The following is an 18,573-nucleotide window of genomic DNA, read 5'->3' as shown; positions in this document are numbered from 1 at the left end:
TGCATAAAGTCCAGGGAAGTTATTTGAGGGCCGTCGTGGTATCGGCTTGAGGGAGGATATACACGGCCGTGACTATAACCAAAGAAAAATTATCTTGGGAGATAATATGGCCAGCATTTGATTGTGAGGTATTCTAGGTCGGGTGAACAAAAGGACTTGAGTTCCTGTATGTAATCACAATTACACCATGAGTCGTTAATCATAAAACATACACCTCCGCCCTTCTGCTTCCCGGAGAGATATTTATTCCTGTCTGCACGATGAACTGAGAACCCAACTGGCTGGACCGACTCAGACAGTATATCCCGAGAGAGCCATGTTTCCGTGAAACAGAGTATGTTACAATCCCTGATGTCTCTCTGGAAAGAAACCCTCGCCCTGAGCTCATCAACTTTATTATCCAGAGACTAAACATTAGCGAGTGTACACACACACACACACACACACACACACACACACTGTAAAAAAACCTGTATGTTGCGCCTCCCATTCCGTGAAGTGGTGTAAAGCAGGTAAATTAAATCAATGGCGCTAAAGATGAGGTAAGATACAATGTGTGTGTGTGAAGTACGATGCGGTAAGATATAGGTCCTGGCTATCAGCATGATCTGCTCAGCATTTTTATTCCTACTTACGGTCAGCACCATGGGCACAGCTCCAAGCTTCAGGTTTTTGAGACCATCATTCTGTCTGACAAAGGAGGCTCGGTGACACTACTGGAAACACACACACTTCACAGATGACAGCACATCTGCTCTAGAGGTGGTGTTCTGCGGTTGACCCCGTGCTGCTCATCATTCTGTCAGAAACAGGAGGCTCTCTAAGGTGACATTAGCCTGGTCCCAGATCGGTTTGGTTTGTGCTGTATAGTCATTGTTCGGTAACACTTTACTTGACACCCAGTGTCATAACACGGTCTATCCATGTCATAATATGTCATAACAGCTGACATAACTTGTCATAACCTGTCATAATATGGTCATAACACTGTCATGACCCATATATTTACGCCTGTTGTGACATACTCTATATTGTGTTATTTTATGGCTGGTTACGACACCTACATAAGAGTGTCAAAACCCACATTTATTCAAATGTATTTTTTCCCTGCCAAGAAGTTTCCTTTCGTTTGAAAGTTTGTTTCTGAAGTCCTTTGTTGTTGTTGTAATGAATTCTTTACAGTCATGTTTTTCTCCCATTATATTTTAAATTACTTGTAGAAAATACACATTATGACACTGTCAAGAAGCATTATGACTATCCTGTGTCACTTTACTTGGACTAAGAAAATACACTTTATGACACTGTCAAGAAGTATTATGACCATCATAATCATATAAGCCAGATAGGCCTATCATATACATGCCCTTATATCTGTCATCAGTCACAAAGAGGGTGTCTTGTCCTGCTCCTGAAATCTGCTCCTACATTCATCCCAGTCATCAGCAACAGAGCATTGGGGTGGATGCATGTCTGACATCAATGTGTGCACAATTACAATTATAATTTAATCAATTTTAGAACATTTTATATAGCATAATAGGGCTGACCCCAATTAGTCGACTGTTTGGTCGATAGGCTGTTGGTCGATCGAGATTTGTTTTTTTGTTTCGAGCAGTAGCAAATACATATATTTTTAATGGCACACGAGATACCGGTCTGATTCGCGCCCATCTCAGTGAACTAATCCATTGCGGAGGCTGAGACTAATCCATTGCGGAGGCCGCGTGGATGGCACAGTCCAAGAAGAATGGGAGTGTGGCTAAAATGCACAATGCACATCTCTCTCCAGAATGCGCTCTCTCCAGCCAATTTGTGCACATTCATTGTTTCATAACTTCATTGTATGAATTGTTTGCCTTGATTGTTAGTGTCTATCAATTCCCCATTACATATCACCAGTAGTAGCCTGCATTTACCGTTAATTCCAATAATTTATAATCTACAATGTTTGTTTGGTTATGGTATATTCTGTTAATACATTCAATATATTATTATTCCAGTCTTTAACCGTTGTCATTGTCAGTGTGGACATGTTGTTTGCAGAGCCCACAACCTATGCTACACTTGTGAGAAACACATTTTGGTTTATTTCATTCCATTTATGAGTTTTGTCAATTTAGTCATTGTCTTTTGTTTGGAGTGCTCCTGTCAATGTTGAGTAAGGACGCGCACACATAGAAGTAGGCCTATAGGCTACCTGGCCTGTGGGCAAATGCAGACATATAAATGTACCCATTTGGGGATCTGATAGTATTTCTGATTGACTTAACGCACCACCACTAATGAGCTGTGGAGCTTCTCAAAGTAATGTTTTCTTTACCTCAAACAGCAAGCAAACAAAGTCTGTTGTACATCTATTGAAAATGACAATAGTTCATCAATGTATATAAAAAAATATATATACAGCTCTCTCCCTTTCGATAACCACTCAGCATGAAAGGAAAAAATGTCCGTTTTAGGTTAGTATCATTTTCATTTTCATCTGGATAGCATTTTGATTAACCACGACAATGATTTTGAGATACGAAGGCGTTAATATAAATTAAATGAAACTATTCCATGAAAATGTGCATATGAAAACCATAACTGGCACGCAGTTCGGTATAAATTGTCAGATAAATTGGCATTCCACATGAGAAAGGTTGCCGACTCCTCGTAGTCTATTACCGGCAACTTTAGGAGAGTAATGGCAGAATCTGCGAAAGCCAGCAGGAGCAGTAGGAGGATGGTTGGTCAGGTTAAGGTTTTTCTCTTCGGGTCATCTTGATCTCTTGCTCCCTCTTGAGTAATTTGTGTCTTATTTCATCAAACATCAGACATGCATATAGTTGATTTTATTAAAACACATAGGGTGTGTATACAGTGGGGGAAAAAAGTATTTAGTCAGCCACCAATTGTGCAATTCTCCCACTTAAAAAGATGAGAGAGGCCTGTAATTTTCATCATAGGTACACGTCAACTATGACAAACAAAATGAGGAAAAAAATTCCAGAAAATCACATTGTAGGATTTTTTATGAATTTATTTGCAAATTATGGTGGAAAATAAGTATTTGGTCAATAACAAAAGTTTCTCAATACTTTGTTATATACCCTTTGTTGGCAATGACACAGGTCAAACGTTTTCTGTAAGTCTTCACAAGGTTTTCACACACTGTTGCTGGTATTTTGGCCCATTCCTCCATGCAGATCTCCTCTAGAGCAGGGATGTTTTGGGGCTGTCGCTGGGCAACACGGACTTTCAACTCCCTCCAAAGATTTTCTATGGGGTTGAGATCTGGAGACTGGCTAGGCCACTCCAGGACCTTGAAATGCTTCTTGCGAAGCCACTCCTTCGTTGCCCGGGTGGTGTGTTTGGGATCATTGTCATGCTGAAAGACCCAGCCACGTTTCATCTTCAATGCCCTTGCTGATGGAAGGAGGTTTTCACTCAAAATCTCACGATACATGGCCCCATTCATTCTTTCCTTTACACGGATCAGTCGTCCTGGTCCCTTTGCAGAAAAACAGCCCCAAAGCATGATGTTTCCACCCCCATGCTTCACAGTAGGTATGGTGTTCTTTGGATGCAACTCAGCATTCTTTGTCCTCCAAACACGACGAGTTGAGTTTTTACCAAAAAGTTCTATTTTGGTTTCATCTGACATTCTCCCAATCCTCTTCTGGATCATCCAAATGCACTCTAGCAAACTTCAGACGGGCCTGGACATGTACTGGCTTAAGCAGGGGGACACGTCTTGCACTGCAGGATTTGAGTCCCTGGCGGCGTAGTGTGTTACTGATGGTAGGCTTTGTTACTTTGGTCCCAGCTCTCTGCAGGTCATTCACTAGGTCCCCCCGTGTGGTTCTGGGATTTTTGCTCACCGTTCTTGTGATCATTTTGACCCCACGGGGTGAGATCTTGCGTGGAGCCCCAGATCGAGGGAGATTATCAGTGGTCTTGTATGTTTTCCATTTCCTAATAATTGCTCCCACAGTTGATTTCTTCAAACCAAGCTGCTTACCTATTGCAGATTCAGTCTTCCCAGCCTGGTGCAGGTCTACAATTTTGTTTCTGGTGTCCTTTGACAGCTCTTTGGTCTTGGCCATAGTGGAGTTTGGAGTGTGACTGTTTGAGGTTGTGGACAGGTGTCTTTTATACTGATAACAAGTTCAAACAGGTGCCATTAATACAGGTAACGAGTGGAGGACAGAGGAGCCTCTTAAAGAAGAAGTTACAGGTCTGTGAGAGCCAGAAATCTTGCTTGTTTGTAGGTGACCAAATACTTATTTTCCACCATAATTTGCAAATAAATTCATTAAAAATCCTACAATGTGATTTTCAGGATTTTTTTTCTCAATTTGTCTGTCATAGTTGACGTGTACCTATGATGAAAATTACAGGCCCCCCTCATCTTTTTAAGTGGGAGAACTTGCACAATTGGTGGCTGACTAAATACTTTTTTTCCCCACTGTATATATGGAAAAATACACGTTTTAAAATGTCGATCAATCGATTGGTCTAAAGAACAGATGACATTCGGTCGACCAAGATTTTTTTTGGTCTGGGACAGCGCTAAACATTCCTGAAACATACGTTGACAATGATACTGTTGCTGTTTCCTGTATGTTTTATTCATAGCCGAGTGTCAAAACACCGTTTTTAAAAGAGCAGGTGTTCATAATGTTTTGTACACTCATTGTAAATGGTGATATGTTGAAGACCAAGAGATTACAGTAACTCCCTACACACGTGTCCCACTTGTGTTCAGATTACTTGTATTTTGTTAAATTAGTACCTTATAAACTGCTCACGCACCAACATTTACCAAGTGGTCACTACAGACTGAAATTGATTAGCTTGTTCTACTGTAATCAATAGCATGCACAAATTGATCACTCATAACAATATTGTATTGAAATCAATGGAATTGGGACAATATCCGCTGCGACATGTACCGCTTGCGCTCTTCTAAAAGACCTTTGGTATACTACATATACCAGTGGATAGATGAGAACCTGTAGTAGCCATTTATCAACTCATCACCTTGTGCCACAATGTTTATGTTTATGGCCCTTACGAAAAAGGAAACCCAATCTGAGGTTAAAAGGATGTGTAATTCCACTAAGTTGTATGTGGTGAAAATGCAAGCTTGTGTAAGGTACACTGTAAATAAAATCATGTTGTTTTTATGGTAACTTACTGGCAGACAGTTACCTGTAAGTTAGTGTAAAAAAGGTACAGTATGTTACCATAAATTCCAAATAAACTTTGGTTTAACAGTACATTACTGTCCTTTTTTTTTTTTTTTTACAGTAGCTTACAGGTAACTGGCTGCCAGTAAGTTAACGTAAAAACAACTGGATTTTGTTAGTGTAGTAACACAAACTGTCCACATTAGGGAAACTAGCGCAATATCAAATAATTTAATATGGAAAAATAATTCAACATGTCAATTGAGGATGATGCTATATGTTTCCCACTCACAAACTATTGCAGCAATGACATCTATTTCTCAGTCATTTAAACCATTTAGAGAGTTAAAAAATGCTCTTAAACACAATTTAACGGGGCGCTGTAGACTAGAGTTTCCGTAGGGTCTGTGCAGCAGCCTGAACCATTGATGTCCCTGTATACACTGTGTGCACAATTATTAGGCAAGTCAGCATTTTGACCATATCATCATTATTATGCATATTTCCCAACTCCAAGCTATATAAACTGGAATGCTTATTGGATTTAAGCATATCAGGTGATGTGTATTTGTGTAATGAGGGAGGGTGTGGCCTAAGGAGATCAACACCCTATACCAAGGTGTGTATAATTATTAGGCAGCTTCTTTTCCTTAGGCAAAATGGTCCAAAAAATAGATTTAACTGACTCTGAAAAGTCAAAAATTGTAAAAAGTATTTCAGAGGGATGCAGCACTCTTGAAATTGCTAAGATATTGGTGCGTGATCACAGAACCATCAAACGTTTTGTTGGAAATAGTCAACAGGGTCGCAAGAACCGTGTAGAGAAAAAAAGACGCAAATTAACTGCCAAAGATTTGAGAAGAATCAAACATGAAGCTACCAGGAACCCATTATCCTCCAGTGCTGTCATATTCCAGAACTGCAACCTACCTGGAGTGCCCAGAAGTACAAGGTGTTCAGTGCTCAGAGACATGCCCAAGGTAAGGAAGGCTGAAACCCACCACCACTGAACAAGACACATAAGTTGAAATGTCAAGACTGGGCCAAGAAATATCTGAAGACAGATTTTTCAAAGGTTTTATGGACTGATGAGATGAGAGTGACTCTTCACGGACCAGATGGATGGGCCCGTGGCTGGATCAGTAACGGGCACGGAGCTCCACTTCGACTCAGACGCCAGCATGGTGGAGGTGGGGTACTGGTATGGGCTGGTGTTATTAAAGATGAGCTAGTTGGACCTTTTCGGGTTGAAGATAGACTCAAACTCAACTCTCAAACCTACTGCCAGTTTTTAGAAGACACTTTGTTCAAGCAGTGGTACAGGAAAAAGTCTGCATCTTTCAAGAAGACCATGATTTTTATGCAGGACAATGCTCCATCGCATGCATCGAAGTATAATAATAATAATAATAATATGCCATTTAGCAGACGCTTTTATCCAAAGTGACTTACAGTCATGCGTGCATACATTTTTTGTGTATGGGTGTAACCCACTACCTTGGCGTTACAAGCGCCGTGCTCTACCAGCTGAGCTACAGAGGACCACTCCAGTACTCAAGTACTCCACTGCGTGGCTAGCCAGTAAAGGCCTTAAAGATGAAAGAATAATGACATGGCCCCCTTCCTCACCTGACCTAAACCCTATTGAGAACTTGTGGTCCCTTCTTAAACGGTCGATTTACGGTGAAGGAAAACAGTACACCTCTCTGACCAGTGTCTGGGAGGCTGTGGTTGCTGCTGCACAAAAAGTTGATTGTCAACAGATCAAGAAACTGACAGACTCCATGGATGGAAGGCTTATGACTGTTATTGAAAGAAGGGTGGCTATATTGGTCACAGATTTTTTTTTTGAAATGTCAGAAATGTTTATTTGTAAATTTTGAGTTGTTTGTTTATTATTCTCACTTTAACAAATGAAAATAAACAAGTGAGATGGGAAACTTTTCGTTTTTAATTTAGTTGCGTAATAATTCTGCACACTAATAGTTGCCCAATAATTGTGCACACATAGATATTCTCCAAAGAAAGCCAAAACCTCACTTTTACTTTCTTAAATATTCAGGTTTGAGGTTTATTAACATTTTGGATTGACCGAGAGCACTGTAGTTGTTCAATAATACAATTAATCCTCAAACATACAACCTGCCTAATAATTGTGCACACAGTGTATAGTGTACTACTTTTGCCCAGTTCTATAGGCCTTGGTCAAAAGTAGTACACTTTATAGGGAATAGGGTGCTATTTGGGATGCAGTCTGTTTTTGGTGCAGCTCCACACATGACATACTACCTGCTAAGAAGAGAAGTTTCCATCTCCTTTATCTGGGATATGGTGTGTGTCCAAAATAGTGCCCTATTCCCTACATAGTGCAGTACTTTTGACTAGAGCCGTATTGGCCCTGGTCAAAAGTGCTGCACTGAATAGGCAATAGAGTGCTATTTGGGACGTAGATATGCTCTATCTATCCTCCTTTCTAGCTGGTCTCCCACCACCCAGTGTCTCCCACAGCAGTCATGGATAATAGATTATCCAGGCACTAGCCCAGGCCCCACACTGATGTTACCCAGAGAGAGCTGTGGGTGTCTGGGAAGAGAGGAGAAGGTTCCTGTGGGAAGAGGGTAGATGGATGTGAAGATGGAGGTATGAGGTCTGTGTGTGTGTCTGGGGAGAGAAGGGTCCTGGGGGAGGAAGGGGAGATGGAGAGATGTGGGCTGTGCTGTGCTCTGTCTTCCATGGCCTGCCTGCTTTCTGGATGGTTACACATGGGGAAACTGGCTCTGGGGAAAACCCAGTTCACTATGCACCTGTTCCAGATGAGGACCTCATACTTGGACTCAGGAGAATGGAGGCCCTGGTCTGAGAAGTTCTATGTCCAGGTGTCGTCTAAGATGGAGAAATGTTTCATACAGACTTAATAATCAGTTTCACTGAAGAGGCAGTGTGTCTGGAGATAGGGGTCTTGGGGGAAAAGTTAAGCTGGCTCCTGGCTGGGTCAAGGTGAGCAGACAGGGGCTCAGGATAATGTAGGCCCAGCTCGTAGAGAAGTGTTCTCATCTGTCCAGGTGTTGATATTTAGGAGAGTTTCATATGGACTGTGTATCCAGCTTCACAAAAGAGAGAACAGTCCATCAATGGGGATTTTACATTTACATTTTGGTGAATCAGCAGACACTCTTATCCAGAGCGACTTACAGTCAGTGCAGACGACCTGATGATGTGTGAGTCTGGGGAGAGGGGTGTTGGGGGAAGAGGGGAGGCTGGCTCCTGGCTGGCTCTACCTGGGCTCTGGAGAAAGACCTAGTTAGTTCACCATGCACCTGTTCAAGGTAAGCAGACTTAGAGGGAGCATGGAGCATCCTGCTCTCAGTGAAGTTCTCGCACCTGTTCAGGTGTTGATACAGACTGTGTATCAAGCTTGAGCGAGAGAGCGAGAGCGAGAAAACAGTCCTTCACTAGGGAGACTGTGTGTGTATGGGGAGGAGGGTCTTGGAGGAGGAAGAGAGGCTGGCTCCTGACTGGCTCCCACCTGGACCCAGGAGAACTCAGTTCACTCTCCCTAGACTCTGTGTTGCACCACAGGAGACCCAAAAGAATGCGGAGTCTAATCTGCTCTCAGAGAAGTTCTCTCACCTGTCCAGGTTCAATAAGACTTTGAAGAAAGTTGTATGGACTTTATAATCAGTTTCACTTTTCATGACTTGTACATGGGAAAAGGTGCTGTGTGGGAAGATTGCTGTGTGGGAAGATTGAGGGAGGCTGTGCTCAGACTCCCATGGCCTGGCTGGTTTTCCTTAGCTTGGGTACCAGTCTGTGTTATCACTAGGCAAGAAGTGGAGTGATGCCACAAATAGACTGGTACCCAGGCTAGGTTCACTTGGCCCTGGAGAAAACCAGGTTCACTCTGAACTCTCAGAGATGTTACCAGTGCAGATGCATCATGACTTAGAAGCAAAGTTTTGTATAGCCTTTTTTGAAAAGTTGTGTATGGACGTAATAATCAGCTTCACTAGAGAGAAAGAAAACATGACATATCCTTACACACACACACACACACACACACACACATTAACCCGGTGAATTAGAACCTTAGTGGGCAGGGATTTACCCAGGGGCCAAGTAGGACACACATCAACTAGGAAGGGAAGGAACACTCAGGACAGAACCGGAACACAAATCCACATTATAACACACTTAGGCCTCCTACCACAGAGGACATGATATAAAACAATAAACCATCCAGAACATAGTGATGGAGTATCACTGTACCCTAGCTGATGATATGAGTGAAAGATTACAGGAAATGTGTGTTATGTGCAGTGTCCCCTTATGAAAAAAGATTGCAGTCAGAATGCAGTATAACTGCAGTGCGCTGCAAATACTGTGCTGCGTCCAAAGTAACACCATTTTTTTTTACTGCAGTAATTTTGCAATGTAACTGCAGTTAGAGTGTACTATAGCTGCAGTTATTCTGCAATTACTGCGTCCAAAATACTACTTTGTGTGTGTTTGTGTGTCTGTGTCTGTGGCTACTCTGTGGAGGCATTATGAGATTCAAACAGTAGCTAATTTATTTCTTGCTGAGCCTATTTCTGTCAATATTTACTAGCAGCAGGGGCCTCTTGCTTCAGTGGTCAAATAACACTAGAAACATGTGCAACAGACCCATAAGCCACTGATAATGTATGAGGGTAAAGAGATGTGGAGAGCGTTGGAAGAATGTTTGGGCGTATCTGAGGAAGAAAGAGGACAAATACATCAGTACAGACTTTGTAGCTAACTGACTTTCGTCTTTTTGGCTGACCATGTTTGTGTTGTAGTGAGAGAAGCATCAGTGGGTGGTTTTCAATGGGTTATGGAAGCTGTATTTTAGTGTAAGACAAATCTGACCTCAGGTCGACTTAACTGTGTAAGGTGACATGACACATGGCTGCTAGTAGCCCACCACAGCTAACTAGCCGGCATAACACAGCTAACTAGCTAGCACACAACAGCTAAATAGTATAACACAGATAACTAGCGCAACACAGCTTACTAGCTAGCACACAACAGCTAACTAGCGCAACACAGCTAACTAGCTAGCACACAACAGCTAACTAGTGCAACACAGCTAACTAGCTAGCACACAACAGCTAACTAGCACAACACAGCTAACTAGCTAGCACACAACAGCTAACTAGTGCAACACAGCTAACTAGCTAGCACACAACAGCTAACTAGCACAACACAGCTAACTAGCTAGCACACCACAGCTAACTTAGTAAGACTAACACGTATGTGTCTTTCTGTCTCTCTGTTTCCAGTTGACGGCTGCATACATAAAGCGGCAGGCTCCTGTCTATATGAAGAATGCATCACACTCAACGGCTGTGAAACCGGCAACGCCAAGATCACCTGTGGCTACGACCTACCGGCTAGATGTGAGTACCGTTTAATCCATTATGATCCCTGTTACAATTTTCCCTGCCGTGGGTGCTGTTTGGACGCTACACAATACCTGCAATGAATACAGTTCATTCTATATGATCCCTACACATTGAACATGATCCCTGTGAAACATGTCGCTGAACATGTGAAACGTTGGGACATGATGTTGCTGCTATGCATTACAGCCAATCGGAACATTGTAACAACATGACTGCCATCCTAATTATCACTACACCACCCACCCACCAGCTACAAGATCACAGTTAACCTACCCCATAGGCAAAATTGGTTGCAATGATGTCCAGTATATCCCTTCTGTAAGATATTGTTGCCAGTGATGTCTGCAACATTACATAATGACTACACTGACATTGTGAATCACACCACTGCCTCACTGCATACTGAATCACATTGGGGACATTTTAGTAATTTTGGGATGAATCCTATCAATCAGCCCATCGAATTGACAGTTGCTTGCACACTTTATTTGTTTATTTTTGGATATAGAACAACAGTTCCATCATCGTTTATTAGTAGTGATTGGCCATTACTGATGAATGGGTTCTTATTATTAGCAGAGTCATTATGATTATGATGGGTAGGTGTTTGTTCTACGCCCTGTTGAAGGTGCCATCTGTACACAAAGTCTGCATCCCAAATGGCACACTATTCCCCTTTACAGGGATTTTTCAGGAATAGGAGGCAGGTAGGAGGTGTATAACATGCATTTGTCTGCGTGTGTGTGTGTGTGAGAGAGAGAGAGAGAGAGAGAGAGAGAGAGGAGAGAGAGAGAGAGAGAGAGAGAGAGAGAGAGAGAGAGAGAGAGAGAGAGAGAGAGAGAGAGAGAGAGAGAGAGAGAGAGAGAGAGAGAGAGAGAGAGAGAGAGAGAGAGAGAGAGAGAGAGAGAGAGAGAGAGAGAGAGACTGGTAATGGATGAAGAGGTGTGTCTGTGGACACAGCTGGATTGGGGGAGTGATGGGGTGATATAGGTCCATGGGTAATTATTTGTAATGCACTTGCCACTCTTAAAAAGCTGCCACAAACAACGTTCCAAACAAAGCTGGAATAATATGGTAGGGTTAGAGTTTACAAACAAAAAAACAAGTGTATTTTTCTTTGGTACAGTTCTGTCATACTGTATTAAACATCCCAGTGGTAGTGCCTTGTCCCTGAAGAGTTTCTGTAAAACAGAGAGAGGGGGTGCCTCCCAAATTGCACCCTATTCCCTATATAGTGTACTACTTTTCACTAGCTGGTTGAAAGTAGTGCCCTATAAAGGGAATAGGGTGCCATTTGGGACTGACCCAGATACAGGACCAAGAGAGCCTGTGAAATTAGAAGAGGGTTGGAAGCAAATGAAAGTTATGGAGAAATTGGTTTGTGTTTAATGTGTCTTAAAGCTGTCAAACAGGCCAAGCAGATAAACCCATGAGTCATGCAGGATGACGGACAGGTGGTTCCATTGACTGCTATGGAAAACACACACACGTGCACACACACGCATGGACACACAGTCTGTTTCATTGTCTGCTATGGCAACACTGTCTGACACTTCCATTACAATTTAATAGCTATCCATGTCAAATGTCATAGTTTAATAACTTACTATGTCACTATATCACAAGTTGGAAACAATCTCGGGCCCTGGGCACATCTTCTGTAGGGGAGAGTAGTTTAAGTTGAGACATTTTTTACATTCAGCATCATTCCGTCAAGTGAAATATAGCATTCTTTCTAACAAAGTTATCTACATATATTTCAGGATTTGTGTATCCCTGGAAATAATCTGAATTCATGTAAACATAACAGTTTTGAAAACATAGTTTGTCCCAAAAAAGTGGTATCTTGATACAGCTACGGGACAGGGTAAGTTAAGCCGTCTACACATTTCTGTACTGAAATAAATATTACCACTACCTTTTTAAGACCATGTCCATCTTTATTTCCCAAACACAATTCAACACAATCACAATAGTTTTTTTTTGTCTTTTAATCATTTTAAGCATCTTTTAACACAGGCCTAATACCTAACAAACACTATGTACTTTTTTAACACTTTAACATAGGCCAGGCCCTGTTGTTACCTCATATCCCAGATATAATAACATGAGTTTGGAATGCATCAGAAAAAAAGAGAGCAACAAATTGATTGAAATAAGTCTTGTCAGTTAGTTTTCTCTTCAATATGACACTTCTCTGCTGCTAAATCCCAAACATATTTATTTTTTCCTCTTGTTCGCATCACTGTCATCCTTACTATTTCCACTGTTGACTGCTCTTGGAAATTGACAGCTTTTTTAACTTCCCTTCTGTCTGTCTGTGAATGCTAGGCTTTGACTAAATAACTATTTTCTCTGGTTGCTTCCAAAATGGCACCCTATTCCCTATATAATGCACAACTTTTCACCAGAACCCTATGTTCCCTGGTTGAAAGTAGTGCACTATGTAAGAAATAGGGTTCCACTTGGAACGTAGCCTCTATCTGAAGTCTCTATCAGAAGTCTTTCAGACGTTCATATTATTTTCTTTTTTGTCATGAATTGTCCTTGTGTGACTTAATATCTGTTGTCCTCTGCCTACGCAGCCATTCTGAGCCTGTCACTACGGAGTGTTCTGTTCTCATTTGATCAATTCATAAAATCCTCACAAAACATTCTTGTTCCCCTCCCAAAATGAACAAAACAGTTACAATAGCGAAGACAAACAGTGGTACAAAGGTTTGTATTATGTTTCATTTTAATTTGCTGGTAATCAACATTTCCTTGTTTGTTTTGATTGACATTATGCTCTGCTCAGCCTGGTTTGTATTTCCTGCTTTGCCCCTTTTTACACACACACACACACACACACACACTGATATAATAAATAATATATACAGATTTAGGATCTTAATTTGACCTATATTGTCATAGCAAAATAATCCTGCGGCAACAGGATTTGAACATTTAGTAATGTTGCTTGATCGGTGGTTAGGCTATTAGCTGTCCAAAAGTAGGCTACATGAAAAGTACAATATTGTTAATATAACCGTGGGTTTTCAGTGACTTTTTGCAAATCACGCAGGAAAATTCTCAGCAACAAAATAGTGACCAAATTAAGATCCTACATCTGTAGAAAATTTGAATGGAATATATGGGTTTCATATGTGGTGTTTAGTTCAAGGCTAGCCTACGTGTGTACATATAAAGGATTTAGACGCTCTAGTTTTTCATACAAACACACAATTATGTACTCTCCCCTGGGCTAATGTAAATGAAGTGGACTTACTGAAATTGAAATGAAGCTAATTCAAAGACGTTTGCCATTCTCGCTTACTAACGAGGTGAATGTTGCCAACCCCAGGAAATATAGAAATATAGAAATTCACTTTATTAATTTCTCCTTTGATATTAATGTTTTCACTTGTGTCTGTTTCATAAACGATTTGATTTGAAGTTGATTTGACTAATGATTCAAACAGATACTGTTTGGGTAATTGAAACATGGGCTGTGCTGGGTTGGCTATCAGCCTGTGTGGTGTGGTGAATACATAGGCCATATTTCAACAGTCAGACGTCTATGGAAGAGTCACATATCCATGGAAATTGGGTCAGAGTCACACTAACTCTCCATAGGTACGAGACTCTAAGCTAATATGGCCACCGTACACTTAGGTCACTCTGTGGAAAAGCTTCACTGCAGATGAATCATTAGGGTAAGGAACCACACAGAATCCCAACATACATCATATTGTTCCTTAGTATCACACAATATAATCAGGTAGTGTTTGGGAACACATCAGAGTCAAACTTCAACATAACAGAATGATGTCATGGCTGCTACGGCGGCAGTGTGATCGTGAGTGCGGGGCGCTGGTATGTTAATATATGTATGTGTATTTATTGTTTTAAAACCAGACCCTGTCATGCCTTATTTTGTGACTAGACGCACACACACACACATGCACACACACACCACACACCTGACATATGTTTACAGATGGTAATATCCATCCCATTTCCAAGACTGTCAAGTAAAAGGTGGAAGAACGAGGGACAGACAGAGAGAGAGAGAGAAACTGAGTGTGAGAAAGAGAGAGAGCGTGAGAGAAAGAGAGAGAGCGAGAGAGAGAGAGGACAGAACAGATGGGCTGTTTACCGTTTAATTCTTGGCAAAGACAAGTCTCTCATTTCCAAGGATGTGGCCTTTCTCCACGCTTTCCAATTTTACCCAAACACTGGGGCACCGTTCCCAATCTGTTCCCCCCCAAATTTCCCAATATCTCCCTCAGGACAGCCCTGTACTGTACCATAGGGAAGCAGGCCAATGCCAACCTCTCCCCCTCTCCCCTCCTCTCCTCCGCCTCACCTCTCCTCTCCTCTGAGACCAGTTTCAGCTGGGGGCTGTAGTCCCCCCCTGGAGAGTGAGGCCTTGAAGAGACTTTCCGGAATATTTGCATATTTTTTTGCCTATAGTTCTGAAAGTAGCACTCAAGAGCCAAAACGGGTCCCTGAAAATTGCGTAGTACGTCATACAGTATATGTGAAGTACATCTTTGCTCTCTCTTCTGTGTCACTGAGCCGTTTGGCCCGCCCTGGAACCTCATTGGATAACGCTGGGTAGGCCTGGGCCAGCCTTCTTCTTCTTCCACTGTTCAACTCGTCAATGTGCATCTTGCTACAGTAGCTGTCACTCAAATGGCGAGGGGCAGAAGCTCAGTGGCTGGAACTCGAATTGCTATGAGGCTGGCCCATGTGGGCCAAGCTTGCATTACTCAAAATGGCGCCAGACAGCTTCCAGAAAATAGTCGCTTTCAAGCTAGAGATTTCGTGGCTAATTGAGGTAAGACAGTAATTCTGCTCATAGATTATTCATGATTGATACATCCAGCCCAAAGCGGGAAGTAAAAAAAAATTATGACCTAGTCGCCAAAGTTCCGGAAAACCTCTTTAATTTAGTTATCCAGAGTAGCTTTGGATCTCTCTCCCGCAAGGAGCAGAGTTCTCCTCTCCTGTCTCAGGGTGCTGATGAGAGCAAGTCCAAAGAGCCGCAGACCCTTTCTTTCTAATCAAATCATATCAAATCAAATGTTATTTGCAACATGCGCCGAATACAACAAGTGTAATGCTTACTTACAAGCCCTTAACCAACAATGCAGTTTTTTAAAAGTGTTAAGTAAAAAATAGATAAGTAAAAAAATAGAAAATAGCAAATGTCACTAAGTGAAGGTCTAAGGTAGAATAGTATTGCTCTACCATATCCGAGTTCTATGAGATGAAATACATTCTGTAGTTGCGTTGAAAGGAGCCGGTCTAGACTCTTCTCCTAGTAGTGAATAGGACTCAATGGGACTTCTCTCAAACAGCTTCTAACCCTTGTATGTAGGGTTGTTCTCAAGTACAGTATCTTTTGCACTGTATAGTGCATTGTGGTTTTATACAGTCACCTTAAAAGCTTCATGAAAGAGTATTCTTTCTGTCAAATGTACGATGAGAGAGAGAGAAAAACAGAGATATAGAGAGAGAATCAGAGAGAGAGAGAGAGAGAGAGAGAGAGAGAGAGAGAGAGAGAGAGAGAGAGAGAGAGAGAGAGAGAGAGAGAGAGAGAGAGAGAGAGAGAGAGAGAGAGAGAGAGAGAGAGAGAGAGAGAGAGAGAGAGAGAGAGAGAGAGAGAGAGAGAGAGAGAGAGAGAGAGAGAGAGAGAGAGAGAGAGAGAGAGAGAGAGAGAGAGAGAGAGAGAAGAGAGAAACAGAGAGATAGACAGAGAAAACAAGGTTATTCTTCTCATCAAATGTGAATCTCTCCAACCAACTGGCCTCAGGCACAGATCACAATCTGTCAAGGGCGCTGGTAAATTATATCACTTTAGCTAATATGGAAATTATAAGAAAAGGAGGGAAGGTACAACTAGTAAAGGAATACGAAATAAAATGCTTCCTCATGTCTGGGCAAAGAGTTGGTTTGCATCCCAAATGGCAACCTATTCCTTATATAGTGCACTACTTTTGACCAGGGCTCATATGGGTACAATTTTGGGGGGGAAAATAGGGGTACAATTTGGTGTCTCAAAGGGACTGGTTTGCCCCTCAGTGGAAGTAGCTCAAAGTAATGATGTGAAATCTTAGTTGTTCATGTTTGGAGCATGACATGATGCGCTGAGCGAATGGAAATGACAACTATAAAACCCGGCCATTTGGAGATATATATATTTTTTCTATCCTCAGGAAGAAAATGACCGTCCATTAGTCCTCACTAAGCAGTTTAGGCTGAGGCTCAGTGGTTGACAAACTGCCCCTTTAAGGCTCCATCCCTAATTGCAGCCTATTCCCTATATAGTCCCTATATAGTGCACTAATTTTGACCTGGGCCCTATGGGGAATAGGGTGGCATTTGAGACCCACTTGAGAGAGTACCTATTCACATCTGGGACTGATTATGATGGTCGGGCCAAGGATTATTAATCAATGATTAATCATTATCCACGTAGCATAGCAGAAAGACTCCAAATAAAACCCTGTCTGTCTATTACATCTGACAGGGAAATGGTCTATTTGACCCTTGGATGTGTCTCAAATGGCACCCTATTCCCTATATAGTTCACTACACTACCGGTCAAAAGTTTTAGAACACCTACTCATTCAAGGCGCTTTCTTTATTTTTACTATTTTCTACATTGTAGAATAATAGTGAAGACATCAAAACTATGAAATTACACATATGGAATCATGTAGTAACCAGAAAAGTGTTAAACAAATCAAACTATATTTTAGATTTTAGATTGTTCAAATAGCCACCCTTTGCCCCCTCTTGGCATTCTCTCAACCAGCTTCACCTGGAATGCTTTTCCAACAGTCTTGAAGGAGTTCCAACATATGCTGAGCACTCGTTGACTGCTTTTCCTTCACTCTGAGATCCGACTCATCCCAAACCATCTCAATTTGGTTGAGGTCAGGGGATTGTGGAGGCCAGGTCATCTGATGCAGCACTCCATCACTCTCCTTCTTGGTCAAATAGCCCTTACACAGCCTGGAGGTGTGTTGGGTCATTTTCCTGTTGAAAAACAAATGATAGTCCCACTAAGCCCAAACCAGATGGGATGGCATATCGCTGCAGAATGCTGTGGTAGCCATACTGGTTAAGTGTGCCTTGAATTCTTAATAGATCACAGAGTGTCACCAGCAAAGCACCCCCACACCATAACACCTCCTCCTCCATGCTTTACGGTGGGAAATACACATGCAGAGATCACCCGTTCACGCACATCGTGTCTCACAAAGACACGGCGGTTGGAACCAAAAATCTCAAATTTGGACTCCAGACCAAAGGACAAATTTCCACCGGTCTGATGTCCATTGCTTGTGTTTCTTGGCCCAAGCAAGTCTCTTCTTCTTATTGGTGTCCTTTAGTATTGGTTTCTTTGCAGCAATTCGAACATGGCCTGATTCACACAGTCTCCTCTGAACAGTTGATGTTGAGATGTGTCTGTTACTTGAAGTCTGTGAAGCATTTATTTGGGCTGCAATTTCTGAGGCTGGTAACTCTAATGAACTTATCCTCTGCAGCAGAGGTAACTCTGGGTCCTCCATTCCTGTGGCGGTCCTCATGAGAGCCAGTTTCATCATAGCGCTTGATGGTTTTTGCGACTGCACTTTAAGAGACTTTCTAAGTTCTTGAAATGTTCCGTATTGACTGACCTTCATGTCTTAAAGTAATGATGGACTGTCATTTCTCTTTGCTTATTTGAGCTGTTCTTGCCATAATATGGACTTGGTCTTTTACCAAGTAGGGCAATCTTCTGCCAAATAGGGCTACCTTGTCACAACACAACTGATTGGCTCAAACACATTAAGAAGGAAAGAAATTCCACAAATTAACTTTTAAAAAGGCACACCTGTTAATTGAAATGCATTCCAGGTGACTACCTCATGAAGCTGGTTGAGAGAATGCCAAGAGTGTGCAAAGCTGTCATCAAGGCAAAGGGTGGCTATTTGAAG

At 41.8% G+C, this 18,573-nt stretch overlaps 1 protein-coding gene across 1 annotated transcript in view; it reads left to right on the top strand.

Annotated features, from left to right (window-relative positions):
- The window catches only part of macrod2 (mono-ADP ribosylhydrolase 2), a gene marked incomplete at its 3' end in the record, with an annotated part of 1,170,384 nt that overhangs the window by 413,980 nt on the left and 737,831 nt on the right, over window positions 1-18,573 (top strand). The window contains exon 5 of the mRNA XM_041889532.1: window positions 10,478-10,594. Coding sequence (XP_041745466.1) covers window positions 10,478-10,594 — 117 coding nt within the window. The remainder of the gene's footprint in view (window positions 1-10,477; window positions 10,595-18,573) is intronic.

This window comes from Coregonus clupeaformis, chromosome 1, assembly GCF_020615455.1.
Source record: "Coregonus clupeaformis isolate EN_2021a chromosome 1, ASM2061545v1, whole genome shotgun sequence".
In the NCBI taxonomy this organism is placed as follows: Eukaryota; Metazoa; Chordata; class Actinopteri; order Salmoniformes; family Salmonidae; genus Coregonus; species Coregonus clupeaformis.
Note: the sequence above shows the minus strand (reverse complement) of the source record. Positions and strands in the feature narration are given on the sequence as shown.